The sequence below is a fragment of the Balaenoptera musculus genome, chromosome 1, assembly GCF_009873245.2.
Source record: "Balaenoptera musculus isolate JJ_BM4_2016_0621 chromosome 1, mBalMus1.pri.v3, whole genome shotgun sequence".
Lineage (NCBI taxonomy): Eukaryota > Metazoa > Chordata > Mammalia > Artiodactyla > Balaenopteridae > Balaenoptera > Balaenoptera musculus.
This window is the reverse complement of record NC_045785.1, coordinates 108,858,013-108,885,106: the sequence shown is the minus strand read 5'-3', so window position 1 is coordinate 108,885,106 and position 27,094 is coordinate 108,858,013. Positions and strand designations below refer to the sequence as shown.

At 35.9% G+C, this 27,094-nt stretch overlaps 2 protein-coding genes across 3 annotated transcripts in view; both read left to right on the top strand.

Annotated features, from left to right (window-relative positions):
- Positions 1–2,950: 2,950 nt before the first annotated feature.
- Positions 2,951–22,339, top strand: HORMAD1 (HORMA domain containing 1). Its single transcript, XM_036868152.1, has 15 exons — positions 2,951–3,001; positions 3,858–3,920; positions 4,977–5,121; positions 6,757–6,820; positions 7,252–7,288; positions 9,467–9,487; positions 9,754–9,780; positions 11,332–11,399; positions 12,272–12,423; positions 13,866–14,125; positions 15,913–15,979; positions 16,060–16,136; positions 16,871–16,954; positions 19,451–19,522; positions 21,673–22,339. Exons 2-15 carry the CDS (start codon positions 3,888–3,890, stop codon positions 21,751–21,753), a joined length of 1,188 nt encoding a protein of 395 aa, XP_036724047.1. The 5' UTR covers positions 2,951–3,001; positions 3,858–3,887; the 3' UTR covers positions 21,754–22,339.
- An 815-nt stretch (positions 22,340–23,154) lies between these two features.
- GOLPH3L (golgi phosphoprotein 3 like) overlaps positions 23,155–27,094 on the top strand; it is a 42,028-nt gene continuing 38,088 nt past the window's right edge. The window contains exons 1-2 of one of the 2 annotated variants that reach the window (XM_036828156.1): positions 23,155–23,372; positions 25,171–25,365. In XM_036828156.1, coding sequence (XP_036684051.1) covers positions 25,183–25,365 — 183 coding nt within the window. In that variant the 5' untranslated portion in view covers positions 23,155–23,372; positions 25,171–25,182. The remainder of the gene's footprint in view (positions 23,373–25,170; positions 25,366–27,094) is intronic. The other variant, XM_036828164.1, reaches the window with a different exon arrangement.

The window sequence follows — 27,094 nt, the reverse complement described above, 5'->3', positions numbered from 1 at the left end:
ATTCGGACCCCGAATAGCCAAAGCAGTCTTGAGGGAAGAAAATGGAGCTGGAGGAATCAGACTCCCTGACTTCACCCTATACTACAAAGCTACAGTAACTAAGACAATATGGTACTGGCACAAAAACAGAAATATAGATCAATGGAACAGGATAGAAAGCCCAGAGATAAACCCATGCACCTATGGTCAACTAATCTATGACAAAGGAGGCAAGGATATACAATGGAGAAAAGACAGTCTCTTCAATAAGTGGTGCTGGGAAAACTGGACAACTACATGTAAAAGAATGAAATTAGGACACTCCCTAACACCATAAACAAAAATAAACTCAAAATGGATTAAGACGTAGATGTAAGACTGGACACTATAAAACTCTTAGAGGAAAACATAGGAAGAACACTCTTTGACATAAATCACAGCAAGATCTTTTTTGATCCACCTCTTAGAATAATGGAAATAAAAACAAAAATAAACAAATGGGACCTAATGAAACTTCAAAGCTTTTGCAAAGCAAAGGAAACTACAAACAAGATGAAAAGACAACCCTCAGAATGGGAGAAAATATTTGCAAATGAATCAACAAAGGATTAATCTCCAAAATATATAAACAGTTCGTGCAGCTCAATATTAAAAAAACAGACAACCCAATCCAAAAGTGGGCAGAAGAGCTAAATAGACATTTCTCCAAAGAAGACATACAGATGTCCAATAAGCACATGAAAAACTGCTCAACATCACTAATTATTAGAGAAATGCAAATCAAAACTACAATGAGGTATCACCTCACACCAGTTAGAATGGGCATCATCAGAAAATCTACAAACAACAAATGCTGGAGAGGGTGTGGAGAAAAGGTAATCCTCCTACACTGTTGGTAGGAATGTAAAGTGATACAGCCACTATGGAGAACAGTATGGAGGTTCCTTAAAAAACTAAAAATAGAACTACCATATGATCCAGCAATCCCACTACTGGGCATATACCCAGAGAAAACCATAATTCAAAAAGACACATGCACCCCAATGTTCATTGCAGCACTATTTACGATAGCCAGGTCATGGAAGCAACCTAAATGCCCATCAACAGGTGAATGGATAAAGAAGATGTGGTACATATATACAATAGAATATTACTCAGCCATAAAAAGGAATGAAATTGGGTCATTTGTAGAGACTGTCATGCAGAGTGAAGTAAATCAGAAAGAGAAAAACAAATATCATATATTAACACATATATGTGGAACCTAGAAAAATGGTACAGATGAACCAGTTTGCAGGGCAGAAATTGAGACACAGATGTAGAGAACAAACGTATGGACACCAAGGGGGGAAAGCCGTGGGGGGTGGGGGTGGTGGTGGGGGTGGGGGTGTGATGAATTGGGAGATTGGGATTGACATGTATACACTGATGTGTATAAAATTGATGACTAATAAGGACCTGCTGTACAAAAAAATAAATAAAATTAAATTAAAAAAAATTTTTTTAAACCCTGCTGTATAAAAAAATAAATTAAATTAAATTAAAAAAAAAAACAACATATAAGAGACTCCCTCTTGCGAGAACACCAGAATCACAACTAACTGGTGAACAGTCATCCACAGGAAGACACTGGAACTCACCAAAAAAGATACCCCACATCCAAAGACAAAGGAGAAGCCGCAATGAAACGGTAGGAGGGACGCAATCACAATAAAATCAAATCCCATAACCACTGGGTGGGTGACTCACAAACTGGAGAACAATTATACCACATAAGTCCACCCACTGGAGTGAAGGTTCTGAGCCCCACGTCAGGCTTCCCAACCTGCGGGTCCGGCAACGGGAGGAGGAATTCCTAGAGAATCAGACTTTGAAGCCTAGTGGGATTTGACTGCAGGTCTTCGACAGGACTAGGGGAAACAGAGACTCCACTCTTGGAGGGCACACACAAAGTAGTGTGTGCATTGGGATCCAAGGGAAGGAGCAGTGACCCCATAGGAGACTGAACCAGACCTACCTCTTAGTGTTGGGGGGTCTCCTGCAGAGGCAGAGGGCGGCTGTGGCTCACCGTGGGGACAAGGACACTGGCAGCAGAAGTCCTGGGAAGTACTCTTTGGAGTCCTTCCTATTGGACTCTGCTCCCTCTCAGGGCATGAGAACTCCCCATTCTGATCTCCCAACTCTATTTAATTGAGGTTTCTGTTTAATTATTTACAAAACTTTAAGTGTAAGGGAAATATGAAGCAAAATAAATAGACCAGGGGATTTTCACTATTTTTGACCCTGAAAACAGGGTTCTGGTCTTCATTCCTCTCCTAATTGACTCTGGGAAAATCTTTTCATATTTGGGGTGGCTGTTTTCTAACTGGTAATGCAGACATACCAAAGTTTATGAGTAATTAATATATGTCTACACTACTAACACAACTTATTTGCATATATAACAATCTGCAAACTAAGAAGTTTGTATTACTAGACAATCTCCAACTACCTACCAGCTCTGAGTTTATTATTTTGCTTCTAAATGAGACATTAATTACAGTAAAGCTAACACTGTCCCCACAGACATAGCACAGTGGAAACATCTAGGTAGGAGACTGCTAGGGCAGCTGGTTTCCTGAAGACACAGGAACTGTGAAGCGTGAATGCAGTATGTGGTAGATCCAATAACAAAATCAAAAGTTAGAAAATAATCAGAAATTAATTTGACTAATTAAATGGCCGTTGAGAACACTTTGGTCACTGTAAGACGGCTATGTATATCGGGAATGCTTAGCACATGCAATTAACCTTCCCCCGCTGATATGCGGCTTTTCTGGCTGAGACGAGTCCTTCAGGCTCTCGGGGTTCCCAGCGCACCTTGCGCTGCTCTTGGCGGGAAAGGTGACCCCGACCAAAGGTCAAAAGGCTACTGTCTCGCCTCCGCCGGCTACCGTTGAAGGAAGGCGCAAGCGCATTGGGCAAAGCGCGTGCCACGTCGTGCCTCTCTCCTGGTCGCTGCCGCCGGACCCTCAGACGTTACGTAATACATGTTTGTTTTCTTTATTTCCTTTCTTTCCCTTTTCTTTTATTCTTTTGCTTTTTAATGTCTTTTCCTGTTACCTCCCACCTACTTTTAAGTTTCTTAACGTCTTAACGGCGAAACATTCGGGGGAGGGGGAAAATGTGTACCTACTTATTTTTCACAGAGGTTCTTGAGAATAGGTGAGTTCTGGCCTCTGGTCCAGAATTATCAGGAAAAATTTAAATGTTTACAGTAAATAGACTCTTCTGTGAAGTCTTCTAGATGAATTGTCTGGTTAAGAAAGATAAAATTGGAGCCAAAAATATCGAAACTTATTTCAAAATATCAAAGAATTGAGAAATCAAAATCAGTCCAAAATATCTAGAATATTTTCTGTTGTTCTTTTATTGTTGTTCCACAGAATAAGACAATGTGTTATATCCAGAGCCATGCTCAAGTTCCGGGGAGGAAAGTTAACCTGATTTGGTCATTTTGAAACTACAAATTTAAAACAAAAATTAAAAGATTATTTTAAAGGATTTGGCAGGGGTAGTTTTTCATTACCTACTTGTGCAATGTTGTCAATGTTTGAATACTGTGAAGAAAAATAGAAGATTTTGCTTTTTTAAAAAGGTCTTTTAAAGAGCTTTCTTAATAACCCTTTTATGTGAGGGTTGCTAGTCAAAGGGTTTAAAATTAGCACTTTACTCAAAAGAGTTCTATAGCAAAATGAATCTGTTTTCAAAGATTCCATTTTAAGTTAAAAAACATCCTGTCATTTAGTCACATAAAATTCTGTCTGACTTTACATATAGTAAACCAAATTAGTGATAAAAATAAGATCTGAAGTTAAAGCTTGTATTTGTGTCACAAGGTTGAATTAAAGAAAATACTTTATCAGAGGATGGCCACTGCACAATTGCAGAGAATCTCCATGGTATGATTTCTTGTATTTTTTTATAATCTTGTATTGTACTATATTTTAACTTAGCTAATTTTATTGTTTCTTGAAGTCTCAACTATTTTTATGTTTGAAAGTTAGAGTCAACTCTTTGAGGGTTTAATGATATCAGTAAACTCAATGTTTTAAGAAATGAAGATATTTGCTAAACTAAGTTGAATTAATGGAGAATTCTATTGGATGCTTGATGCATTGTATTAAATTGCTGGTTCAATTTCAGTTCACATTAGGTATCAATGAATGCTATTAGGTTCCTTTGATGAAATTATCACTCATGCAGTCCGCTCCTAGAAAATGAATTTTTATGCCCCACAGACAAACATAAAATTGTCTTCCCTTCACAGATCTTGCATTACAGTTACCTGTGTTAAACCCAGTCAGTGACTAAAGAGAAAATCAGTGTTATCTATCCATGTATTATGCAGTTACAGACAGTTAACCTGCAAGGGATTTCTAACACGATTCTTAAGCATTTTTTGCATGTTACCTTTAGGCTGCTACCCTGCAAACACCCTCACATTTTAGAAGCCACTCTGATTTTGGGGGGACTACTAACTGCTATGGTTAAAAATTCTTTGGGAAAGTACCATGCTTATGCAACAAATTAGATCTACTTTTTTTTTTTAATGAATATCATTTTTGTAACATATAATTATGCTACTTTATAATTCTTTATTTTAGTTATTTATTTTTGGCTGTGTTAGGTCTTCGTTTCTGTGCTAGGGCTTTCTCTAGTTGCGGAGAGCGGGGGCCACTCTTCATCGCGGTGCGCGGGCCTCTCACTGTCGCGGCCTCTCTTGCTGCGGAGCACAGGCTCCAGACGCGCAGGCTCAGTAGTTGTGGCTCACGGGCCTAGTTGCTCCGCGGCATGTGGGATCTTCCCAGACCAGGGCTCGAACCCGTGTCCCCTGAATTGGCAGGCAGATTCTCAACCACTGCACCACCAGGGAAGCCCTAGATCTACTTTTAAGTTCAGGAAGACTGTATTTTTAGTAAATCTAAATAAAATGTTTTAATTTCCCTTGAATTTAGAGTGCGTTGGTATTTCCCAGTAAGATGTCAACTGAGCAGCAGTCTTTAATGTTAGTGAAGAGGCTTCTAGCAGTTTCAATATCCTGCATCACGTATTTGAGAGGAATATTCCCAGAATGTGCTTATGGAACAAGATACCTAGATGGTAATATAATGTTTATTTAAAGACTTTCTTTAAAGATGTTATTTTTATTTTGGCTTGCTCTAAAATGATAATTTTTGACTTAGGGATTTTGTTTTTATAATAACAGCTTTATTGAGATATGATTTGCATATTTAACAATTCACTCATTTAAAGTGCACAATTCATTGATTTTGGGTATATTCACCACAGTCAGTTTTAGAACATTTCATCACCTTAAAAGGAAACCCCATACCCATTAAGTCACTCTCCACTTCCCCCACTTCCCAGTCCTAGGCAACCACCGATCTGCTTTCTGTCTTTATGGATTTGCCTATTCTAGCCATTTCAAATAAATGAAATCATACAATATGTGGTCCTTTGTGACTGGCTTCTTTCACTTGGCATAATGTTGTTAAGGTTCATCCATTTTGTAGCATGGATTAGTACTTCATTTTTTTATGGCTGAATAATATTCCATTATATGAATATACCACATTTTATTTATCCACTCATCAATTGATGAACATTGGGTTGTTTCCACTTTTTGCCTATTATAAATAATGCCACATTCCTGTACAAGTTTTTGTGTGGACATCTAAGTGATTTTTTAAAAAAGTATATTCAATACCTTTGAAAGCACTTAACATAAAAATTTCCCTTAATCTCTCAAGTATAATATCACCTGACATTATTCTTATAATGATGAAGTAAATAGTAAAAACATCCTATTTATAACCTCCTACAGTGGTAGTGTATGTTCTTGTGTTATTTTAAAGAAGTAAAAGTAATGGAGCCAGTTTATACTATAATAATAACTTATTGCCTAGCACATAATGTATACCTAACATTGTACACCAACTCTGTGGGCAATATGTTAAGCACCATGTTATGTATGATATCTTGTTAGTTCACATTACAGACCTATGAGTTAGATAGTATTCCTATTTTTCTGATAAGGAACCTGAGACTGAGAGATCTCGTCCTTTCCTCTATATTACTTGTTGCTTCCTTACAGGGCTCTGATAGCCTGTTAACTTCTTGGCCTTTTACAAGTATTTTACTGGGATAAGAGTCCATAGCAAATATGCTAAGACTCTTGGATAACAATGGCATGAAAGTGTTATATCTAAGTTTCTATAGTTTTTATTTATTTTTTTTCTTTAAATTTATTTATTTATTTATTTATTTATTTATTTATTTATGGCTGTGTTGGGTCTTCGTTTCTATGCGAGGGCTTTCTCTAGTTGCAGCAAGCGGAGGCCACTCTTCATCGCGCTGCGCGGGCCTCTTCACTATCGCGGCCTCTCTTGTTGCGGAGCACAGGCTCCAGACGTGCAGGCTCAGTAATTGTGGCTCACGGGCCTAGTCGCTCCGCGGCATGTGGGATCTTCCCAGACCATTAAAGTGGAAACATTTTTCTACCCATCAACATGCATCCTAATCATTATGATGCCATTTTATAATAAGGATAAAAAGATTATTTGTTTCCACGTAAACTTTCTTCCTTTAATTATATTAACATCAATCATCTGGAAGTTAATTGCCATTAATAATAAACCTGTAATACACAGCTGAAGAAAATAATCTTCATTTAAATTTCTAGTTGTTTGCTAATCTTAAGTAGCTCTATATTTATATCATTATTTTTGCATTTAGATCTGTATGTCAAAATTCTGAAAGAAGATAAGAATTGTCCAGGATCTACACAGTTAGTGAAGTGGTAAGTGAAATACCTAATGAAAGAAAATTATTTTTTCTTAAATCACATTTTTTTGTGCCTTGGATACCTTTAAGTGTTTGACCCAGTTTTAGTGATTCCCTCTTTAACTCTGGATACCATTTTTGCAGGTCTTTGGATTTTTGCATTAAAATTTTACTTTATTTCATGCTCCATGTGAGCAGGCTTCACTTTCCTATTATTGTTCCTCACAAATAGCTGCCAGATATTTTCTGTCTTCCTTTCCTTCCATCCCCTATTGACATTTTATATTTCTGCCACATTGTTTTATTATTTTAAGCTAGTTAATAAGAAGGAAGCTTTAATAATAAAACTGTGTATTATTTAGTAATGAGATAATATGGAGACTTATTAAAAGAACTATTTTCTGGAAGTGCATTCAGTCTAAAAATGAATCCTTGATTATTTTTTAGGATGTTAGGATGCTATGATGCTTTACAGAAAAAATATGTAAGTCGGTATCTCTTTATCCTTTTTTTCTACAGTTTATATTCTACAAATGTAACAGCCGTTACATGTAGTAAAAGATTAACTTAAACTAACTTGGGCATAAGCCAGTCCAAAGCTGAAAATTTGAATATTTTAAAGACTGATTTTCAACTCATTTAAAGCAAACAGAATTAATACTTTACAAATTTTGCCAAGTTTTGGTTGTTAACACTCATTTGTATTAATAACACATATTAACTTACAAAAACTTAATGAATTAAAAAGTCTTTTAAAATAATTTATTCATTAGTTTCACATGCCTTCTATAATCATGTTTATACTAATAATTTAATAAATTATTTCTTCATGAGAGTTCAGAAATAAATTTACATGTAGTCTAGGTTAAATTGTGACAAGCCTTTTTGTATACTTACTTAGCTTATGTTTGTATCAACATATACAAAGAAGTCCAACTCTAAAAAAAATTATGAAAAAGATAAAATTTTATCCATGGTCACCAACCTCCCTCATTAAGACATTATGTATTTAATATTCATTAAATATTGAGTGCCTGCTCTGTGCTAGGCACGTATTCTAGGTAGGATCTGGGTAAGCTAACAATGGTCAACAAGACAAAGAGTGTCCCTTCTATAATGGGAAAATAGTCAATAAAACAAGGAAATTAGATAACATCCAATAGTGTTAACTGCCATTAACATTTTAAGAAAAAGTATGTGGCAAATGGAGAGATGGGGTAACTTTAGATAGGGTAGTCTGAGGAGCTTCTCTGAGGGGGTGATATTTAAGCTGAGACTTGAATTAGAAGAAACCAGCTAGGCATTGATTTTGGGAGAATATTCCTGACAGAGCAGCAAATGCAAAGAGTTGGAGGGGGGTTTGGAGAGTTCAAGGAACAAACAGAAGGCCAGAATGATTAGAGTGTGATGAGCAGCGCAAGAGAGCGGCAGGAGATGAACCTGTGGAGATGGACAGGGCCAGAGCATTCAGAACTGTGTAGGTAAAGAGTTTGGATTTTGGGACTTCCCTGGAGGTCCAGTGGTTAAGACTTTGCTTTCCAATGCAGCGGGTGCGGGTTCAATCCCTGATCAGGGAGCTAAGATCTCACATGCCTCAGGGCCAAAAAACCAAAACATAAAACAGAAGCAATATTGTAACAAATTCAATAAAGAGTTTAAAAATGGTCCACATCAAAAAAAAAAAAAGTATTTAAAAAAAAAAAGAGTTTGGATTTTATTTTAGGTGTAAATAAAGGCCATTTGAAGGTTTTGAGTAGAACTGTAACATCATTTGATTTATATTCTAAATTAAAAGAAAAATCACTCTGAACTACTATTTAGAGAATGTACTGTAGAAGAAGAATAAGATTGGAATTAAGGAGAATGGCACTTAATCCATTACTACAGTACTGATAAAAAATAATGGTGGCTTAGACCAGGATGGCAAAGGAGAAAAATGAGAAGATTCAGGATATATCTGGCAGAACTGACTGGACTTGTTGACGATTGGTTCTAGAGTATAAGGAAAAGATCCAAATCAAGGATGACTCAGATTTTGGCAGATTACTTGAGTGAATGATTTCCTGTGATTCTCTTTTCCTATAGTCTCCAAAGCCTCTTCCCTTTACTAAATGAGCAGGGCCCTGAACTCTCTTTTTTCTCTTTTCAAAATCAGTTCTCATACTGGTAATATTTAATGTGTTATTTCACAAAATATATTTTCCTTGTAACTGGCAGTAATGCCCCTGTTTGCTTAAGTTAGTGATATGAATTTCAGCCTTCAGTAAGTCAACTAGAAATAGATATTTTGGGGAATAGAGAAAGATATCTGAGGTATTGCTTTACCTGCATCATATGAAGTCTATTTAATGCAAGATTATTTTTATTAGGAATAAATTTGAAATAGGACAAAGAATTCTTATGGTCCATCATGCAAAAATATTTTATAGAATAAAAATAAGATTTTTATAAACTACTATGTATAAAATAAATAAGCTGTAAGGATATATTGTATAGCACAGGGAATATAGCCAATATTTTATAATAACTATAAATGGAGTATAACCTTTAAAAATTGTGAGTCACTATGTTGTACACCTGAAACATAATATTTAAACTATGATAATAAAAATTTAATTAATTTTAAAAAATAATAAGATTTTTGTTCTTTGTTATGTTTCAGCTAAGGATGGTTGTTCTAGCTGTAAGTATTTTTAAATTGTATATTCTTTTTTAAAGACTGTCAAATTCAGCCTTGCTTAATTAAATAACATTAAAACCACCTATTGATCATGTCACTTGATACAAACTACTGATCTAGTCAATGGAAAAGTAGCGAATATTTTGAGGGGGTCATTTTGTATTTTGTTTTACTGAATTCATTTACTATTTTAGTCTAAATATCCAATTTAGTTCTCCTTGAATACTTAGCCTCTACAATTTACTAAATTGTAAATTATTTTTAAATAGGTATACACTAATCCAGAAGACCCTCAGGTAAGTATGCTTAAGTTAGTAAAAAAACATAATGCCAAAAAAAAAAAACCATAATGCCTCTAATATCTATAAGTAACATAAAAATATAATATAATAATATCCAGTGCTTTTATCAATGTACTTTCACATATATTTTCAAAATTTTAACCTCATAAAGACTTTTTTGAGGTAAGACAGGGCTTGTATTGTTATCTTTAAACAGATTAATACACTTACTACAAGAGAGATTACGTGACTGAGCCTAGGCCACAAAGACAAACCATTAGAAATAACCTAAATCTCCTGACTTCTGGTTCTTTGCAATATTTTTTAATTATATTCTTTTTTTAGAATTATAAAATGTTTGAGTTTGAGAAAAATAAGATACTCATCCTTAATCTTTGAATATTCACCCCAATCCAGTCACATCTACCTGTTCATCTGACAATTAAAGGAAAGAAAGGGTTATAATAAATGAAAGGGAAAACCAGAGGACAAGAAACAAAGGGGAAAGATCTACTGAGTGCTTACTATTCCTAGGCTCTGTTCTTTGGGGTTTCATGTGCATTATCTCATTTATTCATTATAACCATCATGAGGTAATATATCATTATCATATCCACTTTATAGATGAGGAAACCTAGATACAAGGTTTCCTGTGTAAGGTCATAGTGGCAGAACCAGAATTTGGACCTAAGAAGACCAGTTCATGATCTGAGTGCTTACCCATTACACTATAGCTGTTACAATATAGTGTTTCATTCAGTCGTGGAGAAGCAGATTTTTAAAAAAGAAAGAAAGCTAACCCCATCCCTAAGTGAGCAATGGAATATAAAGAAAGCAATAAAACTATTAGAGCTTCAAGAGAGCTAGGAATGTCTTTTCTTTGATACTACAAATTAAGCCTACAATTAATGCTTAATATATGCCCATGGTGACAAAATCATATGGGCAAAGGCTATGAATTATTTGATTGCTCAGAAACTAACTGTTCAGAAAGTGTACAGAAAATGTACATGTGAAGATGTTTTATAGTTGCACATTTTTTCTTTCAGTAAAAGAGCAACATTGCTGATGCACTAATATTTATTGAATGCTTAGTGTGCCAGATACTTTATTAAGGGCTGTATATAAATTATCCCATTTGATAAATATTCATAGGCACCAATGAGATAGGTACTATTTTCAACCCCTTTTATTAGCTGGGGAAACTGAGACTTAGGAGGCTTAAATGACTTGCTTGTGGTTACCAAGGATTGAAGCCCTGTGCTTAGCCATTCTGTTAGAGGAAGAGATGTGCTGCCTCCCTCACCTGCCTGCTGAGTTCCTTCTCTCTGGTATATAAAACATACATTGCAATGACTGGGGGAATAACTATCTCTCCAACACTGAAGCCCCAAATCCCAGACCCTGGGAATTGACTATTAGGACTGGAAAGTTTCAATGGACGAATAGGGATTAACATGCAGAAAAAATTATTAAATAAATGGTGAGTCATACAAAAGCTATATATAGCTACTTGGCCACGGGTACTGTATATCAGATTCATAACTGCAGTATTTTCTATTTAAGACAATTTCAGAATGTTACCAGTTTAAATTCAAGTACACCAGTAATGGACCAATCATGGACTTCATGAGGTATTGTTCTATAGTTTTCTTTTTGTATTACAGATTACCACTTATTCATATTAATACTATATACCTAAACTTCAGGAATAATTCTGAAACTTCTCAAACATCCCCAATTAACCATCAAGGATACAAAATATCCTTGGAGTGGCTGCAGGCCAGAATTCTGTGGCTAATTATATACTGTTTTGATTGTGAAACAGAGCCAAAGAGTAGGAAAGCGACTGTATGCTTAAGTGATTAGAAATACAATAAAGGGCTTCCCTGGTGGCGCAGTGGTTAAGAATCCGCCTGACAATGCAGGGGACACGGGTTCGATCCCTGGTCCACAAAGATCCCACATGCCGTGGAGCAACTAAGCCCGTGCGCCACAACTACTGAGCCTGTGTTCTAGAGCCCGTGGGCCACAACTGCTGAGCCCGCGTGCCACAACTGCTGAAGCCTGCGTGCCTAGAGCCTGTGTTCCACAAGAGAATCCACCACAATGAGAAGCCCATGCACCACAACGAAGAGTAGCCCCCACTCGCCGCAACTAGAGAAAGCCCGCACGCAGCAATGAAGACCCAGTGCAGCCAAAAATAAAATAAATAAATTTTTAAAAATTAAAAAAAAAAGAAATACAATAAAAGTCCATCATTTGTTTCCTTTAAACATCTTGTATAAAATGCATATTAATTTAATATATGTAAATTAGTTTATAATAATAATATTAACAGTGATATTAATTTTTATAATAGTGGCATTAAAACACATTATATCACAATTTTTAACTTAACAACTTAATGCTTTAATGGGAATAAGAATCTCAAGTAGTAAAATGTGAAGTTATGTTATTAGAAGCCATGGGTGCTATAAAAGAAATTAATGTGATTCTCTTCCAGTAAAAACCAAATCAGTGAATCTAGTATGTCATCTGCTGACACCAAGAAAGCAAGTATTCTTCTCATTCGCAAGATTTATGTTCTAATGCAAAATCTGGGACCTTTACCTAATGATGTTTGTTTGACCATGAAACTTTTTTACTACGATGAAGGTACTATTTCCAGTTCATCCTGTTTCAGTTGGTATCTGTATATTTTCTTGTCATTGAAACAGTTTCCATCCCAAATGTTTGTAAGCACCTAAATTGTTATATATATTTTTGAAATTATAAAATTTACATTTAATATCAGTATTTGAAAAAATATACACAACTTCTCCAGTGGTCTGAACATGTCCACGTGAAGTTCAACCTCATTCATAACTAAGGAAGTGAAACAATGAGATACCATTTTTCAGTTATCGGATCAGTAAAACTTGTAAAATCATTGTTGGCAAGGGTGTGGGGGTAAGCAGGTACTTTTATATACTCTTGAGGGAATGTATATAGGTGCCATGTAACATTTTAAGAGGACAGTTTGGCAGTATCAAAATTTGGCACATTCTCTTTAATCCAGAAATTCTGTAGCTAGAAGAGTATCTTGGGAATATACTTAGACAAACTTGCAAGGTTATATGTTTATGAGGATATTCATAATGTATTGGTTAAACTAGGAACAAACTGGAAACAACCTTGAGTTGTTTATTGGAGGACTGAGTAAATAAATTATGGTGCGTCTATATAGTAGTGCTGTGCAAGCTATTTAAAAGAATGTGCTGATAAATTGTTATCCAAAGAATATTAAAAACAGATTAAAAAGTGATGTTAAAGGGCTTCCCTGGTGGCGCAGTGGTTAAGAATCCGCCTGCCAATGCAGGGGACACAGGTTCGAGCCCTGGCCCGGGCAGATCCCACATGCCGCGGAGCAACTAAGCCCGTGCGCCACAACTACTGAAGCCCGCGCGCCGTGCTCCGCAATAAGAGAAGCCACTGCAATGAGAAGCCCGCGCACCGCAACGAAGACCCAACGCAGCCAAAAATAAAAATAAATTAAATAAATTTTTTAAAAAAAGTGATGTTAAAAACAGCTAGGTACAGAAGAGTATGACCTCGTTTGTGTTTTTTAAGGAGATATACATGTATTAATTATATAATGTAAATATTTATTATATATTTATTATATAAATATATAACATATATACTTTACATGCATCGTATCTTCTAGAAGAACATAAAGCATCAACAATAATAACTAACATTTATTGAATACTTACTCTGTGCCAGTTCTGTTCTGAGCATTTTACAGACTTTAATACCACAGTGACCCTATGAGGTAGGTACTAGTATTTACCCCACTTGACAGATGAGAAAACCAAATCAAGGATGACAAGTAGTTTCCTCAAGGTCACATAGTCAGTCAAGTGTAGGGAAAAAAGTTTACCTTTAAGGAATAAAATAGGAACTTGGAGATAGTAGGAGAGTGATTTTTACTTTTTATTATATGTCCTTCTATACTATTTGAAATTTCTTTAATCTGCATATATTTTATAATAATAAAAATTAATGTATTTTCTTCAATTTCATGAACAGCACAGTTTATACTTACTTTTCTGCAGTTACACCCCCAGATTACCAACCTCCTGGTTTTAAGGATGGTGATTGTGAAGGAGTGATATTTGAAGGGGAGCCTATGTACTTAAATGTGGGAGAAGTCCCAACACCTTTTCACACCTTCAAAGTAAAAGTGACCACTGAGAAAGAACGAATGGAAAATATTGATTCAGCTATATTATCACTAAAACAATTAAAAACACCACTTAAAAAAATTCTCATGGACAAAGATGATTTCGAAGATGAACAGGAGCATTACGTAAGTGTAAGTATATTCAAAGAGTTATGAAGAACAATAGTAATGAATGTTTGATTCAATTCTGAGGACTTTAATAGCTATAAATATTTATTACAATCATAAACTCAAGTTTGGAAGGGACCTTAAAGAAGGTTAAGGTTTGTGGTTTTAAAGCTTTTTACCTGGATGCAAACAACATTATTCTCAGAAATTTAAAACACAACTATTGTAAATGAAGTAAGGAATGGTCCTGGAGGCCCAGCCACTCACCACCTCACCTACCCTCATGGTGGACTCTGAGGAAACCCCTTGGTCTGGAGCGTAATTTGAAAACCACGGAATTCCCTGGTGGTCCAGTGTTTAGGACTCAGTGCTTTCACTGCCAGGGCCTGGTTTCAGTCCCTGGTTGGGGAACTAAGATCCCGTGGCGTGGCCAAAAAAAAAAAGAAAAGAAGACCACTGAACTACTCCAATCCCCCAACTAATGCTGGAATCTTTTCTACCATACAACACCCCTGTTAAGTGCTCATGCTTGAATTTCTTCAGGGCCTGGAAGGTCAGTGTCCTGAAGCAGCCTGGAAGTTCCTGGAAGGCAGGAAAAGTGTCTTATTCATCTTTTTAATCCTCCTGTCCCTAACGCTTAGATTTTTTTTTTTTTTTTTACAGTTTTAAAATTCTTTCGTAGTTACATGTTTCATTAATCGTGTCTGAGAAAAGTCATTGACTTTCATTTTGTACAGCGTTATTTTGTAAGGACAAGATACAGTGACAACTTCCAAGCTTTTTGCATATCAGAGCTGAAACTGAAATTATCTCCATAATTGAATTTTCACTTCTTATTTGTAATAAGTTTATCCTTAGGAGGATACTTTCATAGTGTTTGATCACAGATGAGTTTGGGCATTGCTATCACTCAATAACGTTAAGCATCTGTCCTAACGCTTAGATTTACGGAATGCATTCTCCGTATTGGTTGAATGAATGGATGAATTGAAGTATAAAAAAAGCTTTTTTTGTTATAGCCTCACTCCCAGAAAATCTTTCATCATTAATACAATTGTTCTTTAATCTCATCTTTGTTGTTTTCTCTTGTCTCATTTTATTCTAAATTATGACCACAGTTCTTATGTATAGAGACTGACTATTCTGATTTAGGCTCTGTGGCCACATCCTTACAAGTAGAAAATTCAGTTTTTAACGAATTCAGTCAAAGAAGAAGGAATCTTCTTCCTAAAACCTAAATCCCAGTCTTGCCTTATAAACAAATATGGCTGGGATTTATGAAGTGTTCTTTAAAATATTTAAAGCTCTTTGACAAATGTCACAAAGGCAATAATAATTATAGACATTAAACCTTTGCTATTTCTACCATACCATAACTGTGCTTATCCTTCCCCAACTCCCTGAAGAGGGTTGGGTCATATTCAGAGTTTATGCTAATATCTATACAGAAATTCCAGAGCTACAGAAGTGGTAGATTGTTGTGTGACCATGTCTAATTCAGTGCTCTCAAACAATAGTAAGATCTAAGTGTTCTTAGAACCATCATACATTTTTGAGAAAGTTGTATATTTTTATCATCTGCCTTAAAGCAACCCTGCAAAGTAAAAAAAATAGGATTTTATACTTTGGATAAATAAGTTGCCTTATTATAGTAATTATAGGGCCACTTTATTTCTAGCAAGTGTAAGGTCGTTGTAGTGTTATGTTATATTTAACCTTCACATAAAACAAATTTGTTCATAAATATTCTACCCAGTTGTTTTAGTTTCTTTTTGAAATGTGTCCATTTTCTCCTTCATGTAATTATGTAGGGTGATTTTGACATTGAAACTAAAAGGGAAGAGCAGAAAAAAAACCCTGGATCTTCTGAACTTGGAGGTGAGGAGTTAATGAAAATGTAAATTAATTCACTTCCAATTCAATTTTATACCATTTTAACTTTTTTTTTTTTTTAACAGAACCAGGTGTAGTTTGTGAAGAAGATGAAACTATGAGGTCTAAAGAAAGTCCAGATCTTTCAATTTCTCATTCTCAGGTATAAATTTGACAGTTCTATCTCACTTCTAATTTGATTTTTTTCAAAAGACAGGTGCTTATATGCTTATTTAGTTATTTCTCAGATTTTCTTATATTCTAGGTCTTTTAGAAGAAAATTAGGTATTAAGAATGCTTATTAATAAAATTCGAGAATTATACGTTGAAAAGTTTTGAGTATATTATTGGTTGATTTGTTCAGTAATGAACGTAAATACTGTTCAGAGAATCTCAGAATTTCAGGCTAAATAAAATCTTAAGCAATTATTAACTCCACCACCCTTTGTATTTACAAATGGACTATATAATACATTTTTGTTGCCTTGGAGCAGAACATGTTTAATTTTGTTTTCTACACACAGTAAAATACTGAAATAACATTTAGATAAAATCAACATGAAAATAATGGGACTGATGGTTGTCTGCCTTCCTTTGCGCAGCCCTTCTCCGATGGGGGTGGGCTGAAGTTCTTATCTTCTGGAAGAGTGGTGCCTAGTGATAATTTGGGACTTTCTGAATTCAGTGAATGGTCAATTGTGTACAGTGTCAGTTTCACTATCTTTACCTTTGCACTTTTTATGACAGTAAGAACCAACACAAAATTATTGGTTTTCATTAACTCAACATAGCAAGACCCTAAATTTTATGTGATTGAATTTTTGACCCCCATTATTGTTATGAAAAACTTTTGTTATATTATTTTATGTGGTTTTGTGTAATTATTTTCTTTTCTAGGTTGAGCAGTTAGTCAGTAAAACATCTGAACTTGATGTGTCTGAAAGCAAAACAAGAAGTGGAAAAATCTTTCAGAATAAAATGGTAAAAGCATCTCTTTAGATTTGTTTTTCATTCTAACCTTGTAATTTCCCCCCATATTTGAGTTTATTTTGCTTTTAATACTTCATTTATTGGACCAACGTTTGGTAAGCACATACTACGTGTCAGGTACTTTACTAGGTGCTGGAGGTGTAACTTGCTCTTAGATGAAAGTCTAGTAATTGGAGGTCAACAAGCAGTGATACAGGGCCATAATAGCAGTCTGAATAGGCTACATAGAGGCACAAAGGAAAGAATGGTTAATTTTACTGAAGGTACAATAGAGAGCGGAGGGACTTCCCTGGTGGCGCAGTGGCTAAGAATCCACCTGCCAATGCATGGGACAAAGGTTCGAGTCCTGGTCCAGGAAGATCCCACATGCCCCAGAGCAACTAAGCCCGTGCACCACAACTACTGAGCCTACGCTCTAGAGCCCGCGAGCCACAACTACTGAAGCCCGCGTGCCTAGAACCCATGCTCTGCAACAAGAAAAGCCACCCTAATGGAAAGCCCGCGTGCCGCAACGAAGAGTAGCCCCCGCTTGCCCCAACTAGAGAAAGCCCACGTGCAGCAATGAAGACCCAACGCAGCCAAAAATAAATAAATTTATTTTTTTTTTAAATAGAAAGGGGAATCCAGGAAAGGCTTTGAAAAGTGATGCTATCATCCAGACTCCCAAGGAAATTTCCTAGAACACCAAACTGTTCCCATGTTCTATCTTGTAAATGGACTATCTTGTTAATAAGACATTAAAAATGACTGTTTTATGTATATCTTACATAAAGTGAATCTCTTATTTTTTAAGAAAAAAACCCCCACTGCTTTATTTTAGTTTTTGGTATGAGTTGTACTGAATAGAAATTTGTATTTTATTTAGACCCTTAAGTTACTCTCAAAGGTTCAGAGGTGAAGAAAAAGCATTCTGTAAAATGTAAGGAAACAAATAGCACACTCTAACAGTGGTATGCTGGAGCATTTGTTTCCAACTCTTTATTCAGTGACATCATGTTGACAGCTTGAAACTGGACATGATGAGAGTATTCATAGCATGGAAATCAGCAAATGCCTCAACTCAGGATTTCTTTCTCCCAGAGAACTGTTTGTTAAACATTTACCAGAACACCACTGATGACAGTGCCATTTTTAGGTATCCTTTTTTTTTTTTTAATTAATTTATTTATTTTTGGCTGTGTCGGATCTTCGTTGCTGTGTGCGGGCTTCTCATTGTCGTGGCTTCTCCTGTTGCGGAGCACGGGCTCTAGGCGCGCAGGCTTCAGTAGTTGTGGCACGTGGGCTCAGTACTTGTGGCTTGCGGGCTCTAGAGCGCAGGCTCAGTAGTTGTGGCGCACAGGCTTAGTGGCTCTGCAGTATGTGGGATCTTCCTGGGCCAGGGCTCGAAACCGTGTCCCCTGCATTGGCAGGCAGATTCTTAACCACTGCACCACCAGGGAAGCCCCTAGGTATCCTTTTTTTCCACATTCTCGATGGGAAGTTAGAACTGGTAGAAGGCAGCATTCAAACTAGTGTGCTGAGAAAAGCAAGAGATAAAAGAATTTCAAAAATTACTACCTCTAGCAGCAAAATGTTCTTCCTAGGCAGCTTCTTTAGGATGAGTATCCTTTACTATCCTTTACTCCACCAAAGTACTCCTGTATTTGAGAATAATGACTGAATTATGGTTAGAAAAGGGCAGGAAATGAAAATATTTAATAATATATATACTAAGGAAGTTATCATTGAAAAGTGCATTTCAAGCATCAGAAAATAAGTATGTACTTTTAGAGAATAATACTATGACAGCTAATAATTTGTCACCATCTAATATTCATTTTAAAAACTGCATATGTAGCATTATTCACAATAGCCAAAAGGTGGGGAAAAAAACCTAAATGTTTGTAACAGATGAATGGATAAACAAAATGTGGTATTTATACAATAGACTATTATTATTCAGCCATAAAAAGGAATGAAGTACCAGTACGTGCTACAACTTGGATGAACCTTAAAATCATTATGTTAAGTGAAAGAACCCAGTCACACACACACACACACACACACACACACATACACTCTCTCTCTCTCTCTCTCTCTCTCTATATATATATATATATATATATATGTATATATATATATATATATATATATTATATGGTTCCATTTATATGAAAGTCCAGAATAGGGATTTGTATAGAAACAGAAGGTCTTAATGCTGGCGGGAGGATGGGGGAATAGGGGAGTGATAGCTATAAGGGTACAGGATTTCTTTTTGGAGGATGAAAGTGCTGTAAAATTGACTGTGGTGATGGTTGCACAACTCTGTGAATATACTTAAAATCACTGAATTTTGTACACTTTTAAATGGATGAATTGTATGGTATCTGAATTATATCACAGTAAAGTTGTTTTTTTAAAAACCGCATATAGCTGCCTGCGGTTGAAAAAGCATGTTGGTTGTTCTTTGAGAAAAAACCAATTAGTAATTATTCTATCTTTGTGGAGGCTAATGGAAATCAACAAGTAAAATCTTCTAAGGAAAATCGGAAGAGAAGTCAGCTTAAATCTGCGAAAACAGTAAGTCTTATAATAATATATAGGCTGAATAAAATAGCAAGTATCAGAATATCATTACTATAGATTAAATTTAATGATAAATATGATTATATTCCTGGATATACCTCAGAGCTCTGGTACCCAAATCTTGTTTAAATATATTTGATTCTAAAAAATGGGGTGATTTTAAAATAAAATATGCTATGTGGTTTATTAATTTTTCCATGTAAACATTTACTATCTTATTCCATGAATGATTTGAAATAGTTGGAGGAATTTATAAAATAAAAATCAATGTCAGGGGACTTCCCTGGTGGCGCAGTGGTTAAGAATCCGCCTGCCAATTCAGGGGACACAGGTTTGATCCCTGGTCCGGGAAGATCCCACATGCCGCAGACCAACTAGGTCCATGCGCCACAACTACTGAGCCTGCACTCTAGAGCCCGCGTGCCACAACTACTGAAGCCCGCACGCCTAGAGCCTGTGCTCCGCAACAAGAGAAGCCACTGCAATGAGAAGCCCGCACACCGCAACTAGAGAAAGCCCACGCGCAGCAACAAAGACCCAATGCAGTGAAGAATAAATAAAAATAAAATAAAATTTTAGGGCTTCCCTGGTGGCGCAGTGGTTGAGAATCTGCCTGCCAATGCAGGGGACATGGGTTCGAGCCCTGGTCTGGGAAGATCCCACATGCCGCGGAGCAACTACGCCCGTGAGCCACAATTACTGAGCCTGCGCGTCTGGAGCCTGTGCTCCACAACAAGAGAGGCTGCGATGGTGAGAGGCCCGCGCACCGCGATGAAGAGTGGCCCCCACTTGCCGCAACTAGAGAAAGCCCTTGCACAGAAACGAAGACCCAACACTGCCAAAAATAAAATAAGTAAATAAATAATAAAAAAAAAAAAGAAAGAGTGGCCCCCACTTGCCGCAACTAGAGAAAAAGCCCTCGCACAGAAACGAAGACCCAACACAGCCTAAATAAATTAATTAATTAATATTTTTAAAAAATGGAGTATCATTAATAATAACTAAGTATTAAAAATGCTAAAAAAAATTAAATAAAATAAAAATTTAAAAGATCTATGTCAGGAAAAATATGAATAGAATGAGAAAATGAGAGTACAAGAATATTCAGGCCATTTTATTTATATAGAATTAAAACTGGGCCACAGATTTGATCTGAGCTTTCTAGAGAAAGTAGAAACAAGATAAGTTACCAAATCCACGTGTTCTCTAATAATATAGCATCTCCTCCTAGTACCTTAGAAGAAAGGAAATTTTCTTGACCTAAATCTTGTAACAGTTGTCTTATATTTGGAACCTTATTTTACCAAATCAGATAATGTATTTGTCATTTCTGAGATAAATATTTATATTTTTTCAACCAGAATTTTTATTATTAGTAGTAGGTTAAAATTAGATAACTGAAAACTTAAGATTATTTTTAGAAATCAAGTGTTAAAGGGGTAATCTCAAAAATATACTAGTTGGTTAATACTGTTTTCAATTTATATATCTTAAGAAGAGAATGGAATAACCTGATATATTAGGTTCTTTAATTTTTTCCCCAGTATATTAAGCCTTGATTTTTTTCTGCAAAATCATAATCCAATTTGTATCATTAGTGAGTTTTACCAGAAAAATAAAACTTTGATAACTCAGAATCTTGTTAGCAATTTTCCTAATTCACCCTCCCATTCATTCAAGGGTGCATTGAATTTCTAAAATCTATCAGGCACTGCTAAGCACCATATACAAAAACAAAACATGATTTAAATCTTACATGATGCCAAAGTGGAATGTTTCTCTATTTGCTGCTCATTTTTTAATCTTTCCCCCCTCATTCCCCTCAAAATATTTTACTATTTTGAGAACATAATGTCAAATCTATCTTTCTAACTATTCCAACATCCCTAATGAAAATCTTATACTTTGTAAGGCTATACTTTCAGCAGCCATCAGGATATATAAATATGTCAATAATAAAATTTACCTACTTTTAGAGAACCCAGCTAGCGTATCTTAGGAAATGGTATGTTAGTTACAATTTTTTAAAAGAAGAAAGGAAAGAAGGAAGCAAGGGAGGGCCCTCAGAGACATGAAAAAGCTCGAAATTTAAAGACATTTAAACTGGAAAGTATCTATTCTTAGTAGTTGTTTTCTTTTGACAGGTCCTTCATCACTTTGATTCTTCTAGTCAAGAGTCAGTGCCAAAAAGAAGAAAGTTTAGTGAACCAAAGAAAAATACATAAAAAAATTTTTTTCTGCATGTTTGCAAAGTTCTTCACAACATTTAAAGGACATTATATTACTGTTTTAAGGTGTGTTTGCCCTACCTCTGAAAACTTACATGTAGTCTTAAGCAGTTAGTACACTAAAATTAATCCTTAGCTGACTATCATATTGTGATCCTTAATCTTATCTGAGACAAACTCAGGAGAACTTTTGAGTAAAAAGTACCAGTGTCATAATTTATTCTGTGAATTATCTACTCAATATTGATCTATCTTCCATTTTGGTGGACACTTCCTTTTAACATATATTAACGTTTAAGGTCCTCTAAAGCCATTTTTTGAAGTAAATAATGTTTATTTTGGTATTAACTTTTGATAGTAATTCACTTTTTACTTATGTTAAAACTATACAATTTAACTGGCTATGTCTGTCATGTTATTAAAACAATGTTCTTCAGTACTTTGATATAGTGTATTAACATGATAATATATAATGTACAATTAAAAAGTGGTGCTTTAACTTTTTTAACATTTTTTACTACAAGACAAAATGATTTTAAAGTCTGGCATTTTTGGCAGCATAAATAAAATATTGTTCAGCATCTAGACTCTTTCATGGCTTCCAATTTTTATTTAAATAGCAGAAAATTTTTAGGCACTAATTTTGAGATCATTTCAGTAGATGTTACTTTGCAAGAGTTGAGCACACTTTCTAGAACTTCTGAGTGGTAGTGAAAGATACTGTGCTTTTAGTGAGAAACCTGGGACCCAGTTCCAGACTTGACTGTTTTCTGCGCTCTAGAAAAGGAAAGCTTAAAACTTGGTCTGTTTGCCTCTTGCATTTTCAGCAGCCATATTCTAAAAACATACATTATCCATGGGCTTGCCAGTAACAAGCACTAATACAGAATGTTAGAATGAATGCTATGGTAGAAATGTGCCTATCCTGTTTAATGTAAACCAAGTAAACGTCCACAAACTGACCCAGATCGGGTTTTTCTGGAACAGGAAAGTTAGGGATAAGCTAATTGTCGAAAACAACCAATTTTTAAATGTTTATGTATTCTTAGCTCTATTGGATCCCAACCCGTCTCACCTAATTGTCACAGTATACACTGCTACAGTAACACACCTGCTACACTGAGGTTGACCAACAGAAATCTTTGTAGATCGGCAGCTGGTGATAGCTCACTGAACGCTTTGATTGGCCGGTTTAATGGGGGTGGGGAGCGCAGCCCTCTTTCCTTTCTCTACCAAGGTTCCTTCATTGGATTGACCAGCTGTCAGGTTGAGCCCAAACCTGCCTCCTTTTGGTGGTGTTTGTCTGGATCGCAACGCAATAGCCGGGCGGGGGGAGAGCCTCCCCTCGTAAGCTCCGATTGGCTGAACTCAACCTTGGAGGTTTCTGATTGGTCCAATGAAGAAACACCAAGGTAGGTTGCCTAGTGATCCTGAGGAAGCTGATGTGTTATTCCTTCTCTGCATCGAAGGATCAGGAAGTTTGTTCTCTCTGCGTGGCTGAGAAGTTTTTCACCTACTCGGACGGGGGTGGGGGGTGGGGGTGGGGACAGGTGTCCCCCTGAAATAGAGCGCAAGCTGCAGCCTGAGTTTGGCCGTAACCCAGGAAGTAACGTCAGGTAAGCAACGGGGGAAATATCAATACATTTTCTAACGTCGAAAAAAAAAAAAAACCTCCAAATTTTTCATTTTGTGGGGAGAGGGAGGTTTTTATTTATTTAATTTTGGGACCCTTGGGAGTTTTTTTTCAAATAGGGTCTTTAGTAAATGTCCAAGGGCGATTAATTTTTCAAAGAAAATGCCCCATTATTTTTTTGCCCTGAAGATTTAGTTTCTTGGACTGGATTAGGATATAAGCTCTATTTACCGTGCCAGATAGGGTTAGTGCCCTTAAGCATTTATTTCATGCTTCTCTTCCTCTTTCACTCTTCTTCCCACCTCCCGCCAAGAATTATTTGAAATATAGCCTTGTACAAAGAATCTTTTGTAAGTCACTTCATTTGTATTTCTTTTTTAAATGTTTACATGCATTTCTGAGTATTCATTTTAATCGGTATATATTTATCGAGCAGTTACAACGTTAAAGACATTGTGCTAGTTGCTATGGAGAATATAAAAACCCAAGAAGACAATATCCCTGCCCTCAAGAAGTTTACAGTTGAGAGGCAGCCATACCAAAAGAAAGACTATAATAAATACTTTAAAGGAAGTAAGTATAAATAAAGTTGTGTGAAAGTACAGCTGAGGAGAGACCTATTCTGGCTATGGGACATACGGGTAATGGAGAAGCAGATTCACTGAAGGCTTTACAGTGAGTCCTCAATAGGACTTTGAAGAATGTGTAGAATTTAGAAAGGAAGGGAAAAGGGAGAGAAATCCAGCCTGTACAAAGGAGAGAGGTGGAAGGCATGGACATGTTTCAGAAATGGTTTAACAGTACATAATTGGGAGTAATGGAAGATGTTGCTAGAAGATAGAATGGGATCCAGTCACAGAGGCTCTTGAATGCATTCTTTTGATCTTGAAAAAGCTATTTTCAATAATTGCTGATTTAAAATATTTATTGTATTTCATCTTAAAAAATGACATTTAGATTTATCTAAAGTATGCTAACTTTAAACTTTATCACACATGGTAGTGCAATTTCTCTTGACTGTAGATTTTTAAAACAACTATAGTGCATGGTATAAAAGGGCTTGTGCTCTGATTTTTTTTGTACTTTAGAAAGAATCTGCTAATCTTTTAACATTCTCTTGCCAGTGCTTTTTGTTGCCAGCTGTTTGTGTATTTGCAAGGTGGCTAGCCTAGGGATAGAGATGAAAGTTTTCTAGCTATATGGAATTACTACACACGATCTTCTGAGTGTTATCCTCTAGACTGGTAATCTCCAAAGTGAATGCATGAAATGAGTCTTTAGGGTTTGGGAAGGAAATATTGGAACATATATTTCTATTTAGTTTTTCTTAATTTTTTTAACTTTTTTTTGTATGTTTTATAATGAACTTGAATATTTATAGAAATTGCACATAAATTACTGTATGCTCTTTGGAGCTGGATGCTCACAATTTTTTGCTGTTCCATATTATTTAACTTGGGGAGAATCCATTTTGTGAAAGGATCACAATGATTATGTGATTAGGTTATTCACAAGAAATCAGCAGGCTTAAAAGTCGGTCCTTTCTACTGGTCTTTAGAATTAATGATTTGATTTCTTGTCAATGCCTCCAGTGGAGTTCAACCTATTGTACTTTGGAAAAGATATTGTTATCCACGTAATTTTTTCTGGTCATTACTCTTTCCTTTATTGAAGTTTGTAAATATTTCTTACCTGTATACATTTTTAGTATGCATGTATGAATATCTAGATGTTTATTTACATAAGCACACATATAGATATTTTTTCATCACCCCCTCCAGAGACAGGTAAGAATGACCACTTTAACTCACCGGGCCCGTCGTACAGAAGTAGGGAAGAACTCTGAAAAGAAGGTGGAAAGTGAGGAAGACGCTAATCAAGACAGAAGTCAAGACAATGAGGACACTGAAGACTCTAAGGATATCCGCCTCACGCTTATGGAAGAAGTATTGCTCCTGGGACTAAAAGATAAAGAGGTAATGCAATTGGATTTGCTAGACTGTCTCAAAGACTTAAATACTGGAATGTTTTTAGGAAGTAATCTGATAAAATATTTTCATTAATACTAAATTGGCCTTAGAATTGTGCTTCAGCCATCTGGGGGATGGGGGAGTTTGGGAGTGTGGTTGATACTTGGAGGGTAAAATCCAGAAGTATAATTACTTGAAGTATAATTTAATTACAAAATTACTCCAGAATTTTAGAAGATATAACACAGTGTAAAGTGTTTGTACTTGTAGTTTCCCAAGTGAGATTGATGGTGAAATAACCTCTTATTAAACTAAGAAAGAGGGCTCACACATTGAAGTCTTCTTGAGCTTTGGGGAGAAAAGTCTTTTAAATGAGAAGACAAGGAACATGTATGATTAGCTGTCTTACAAAAATAAACAGGGGTTGGTTTCTTATAATACAGTAAGAATAACTTTTATTCTATACTGTGTGTCTTTATTTTTATTTTTATTAGTGGTTTTGGACAAGCAGAACAGCTATTTTTTAAAAAAATATTTATTTATTTATTTGGCTGTGCCGGGTCTTAGTTGCAGCATGTGGGATCTTTGTTGCCACGTGCAGGTTTTCGTTGCCGCGTGCGGGATCTTTAGTTGAGGGCACGTGGGATCTTTAATTGCAGCATGAAAACCTAAGTTGTGGCCTGTGGGATCTAGTTCCCTGACCAGGAACCTGGGCCCCTTGCACTGGGAGCGAAGAGTCTCAACCACTGGACCACCAGGGAAGTCCCTCTATTCTGTGGATTTTTAGAAGTTAAATATCAACAATTGATGAGGATTATTTTAGAAAATGTTTTTTTTTTTTTTTTTTTTTTTTTTAGAAATTCACGTTCTTTTATTTATTTATTTATTTATTTATGGCTGTGTTGGGTCTTCGTTTCTCTGCGAGGGCTTTCTCTAGTTGTGGCAAGTGGGGACCACTCTTCATCGCGGTGCGTGGGCCTCTCACCATCGCGGCCCCTCCCGTTGCGGAGCACAAGCTCCAGACGCGCAGGCTCAGTAGTTGTGGCTCACGGGCCCAGTTGCTCCGTGGCATGTGGGATCTTCCCAGACCAGGGCTCGAACCCGTGTCCCCTGCATTGGCAGGCAGACTCTCAACCACTGCGCCACCAGGGAAGCCCTAGAAAATGTTTTAAAATTAATTACAGCTTTCCCTTTTTTTCTAATTTTTCCCTTATTAACAGAACATCTATTTTATAATGAAATTAGTGGAGATAGCAAATCTTGTGATACAACCAAATATTTTCTTGGCTTTTCTACTAGTGGTATACATTATCCTTCACTTGTCATTTAACTTTTTATTGTGTTTTCCCATCACTTTCTTCGCTAATGAAGAGGTTATAAAAATATACAAATAGGGGCTTCCCTGGTGGTCCAGTGGTTAAGACTCCACGCTTCCAAAGTAGGGGGCGAGGGTTTGATCCCTGGTTGGGGAACTAAGATCCCACATACTGTGCAGTGCAGCCAAAAAAAAAAAAGGATATACAAATAATATTTTAAACAATCTACTTCCTTTTAAAGAAGACTTTGGTGAGTACAAAAAGAGGCATATTTATTATTGGCCTCAGTTTTGAAAACTTATCAAATTAAAATGTTACTTTATATTAAAAAAATACTAAATGTGGCTTTTATCATCGTTCTTAGAAATGAATTGGTTACATACATCTAGTAATATCTCTTCTTTTCTACATTGACTCCT

Bases quoted from the DNA above. Each gene is read 5' to 3' on its own strand.
- HORMAD1 (XM_036868152.1), top strand. From the start codon at position 3,888: ATGGCCACTGCACAATTGCAGAGAATCTCCATG. The intron at 3,921-4,976 runs GTATGATTTCTT...CCTTGAATTTAG, and splicing joins AATTGCAGAGAATCTCCATG to AGTGCGTTGGTATTTCCCAG. The intron at 14,126-15,912 runs GTAAGTATATTC...GTAATTATGTAG, and splicing joins AACAGGAGCATTACGTAAGT to GGTGATTTTGACATTGAAAC.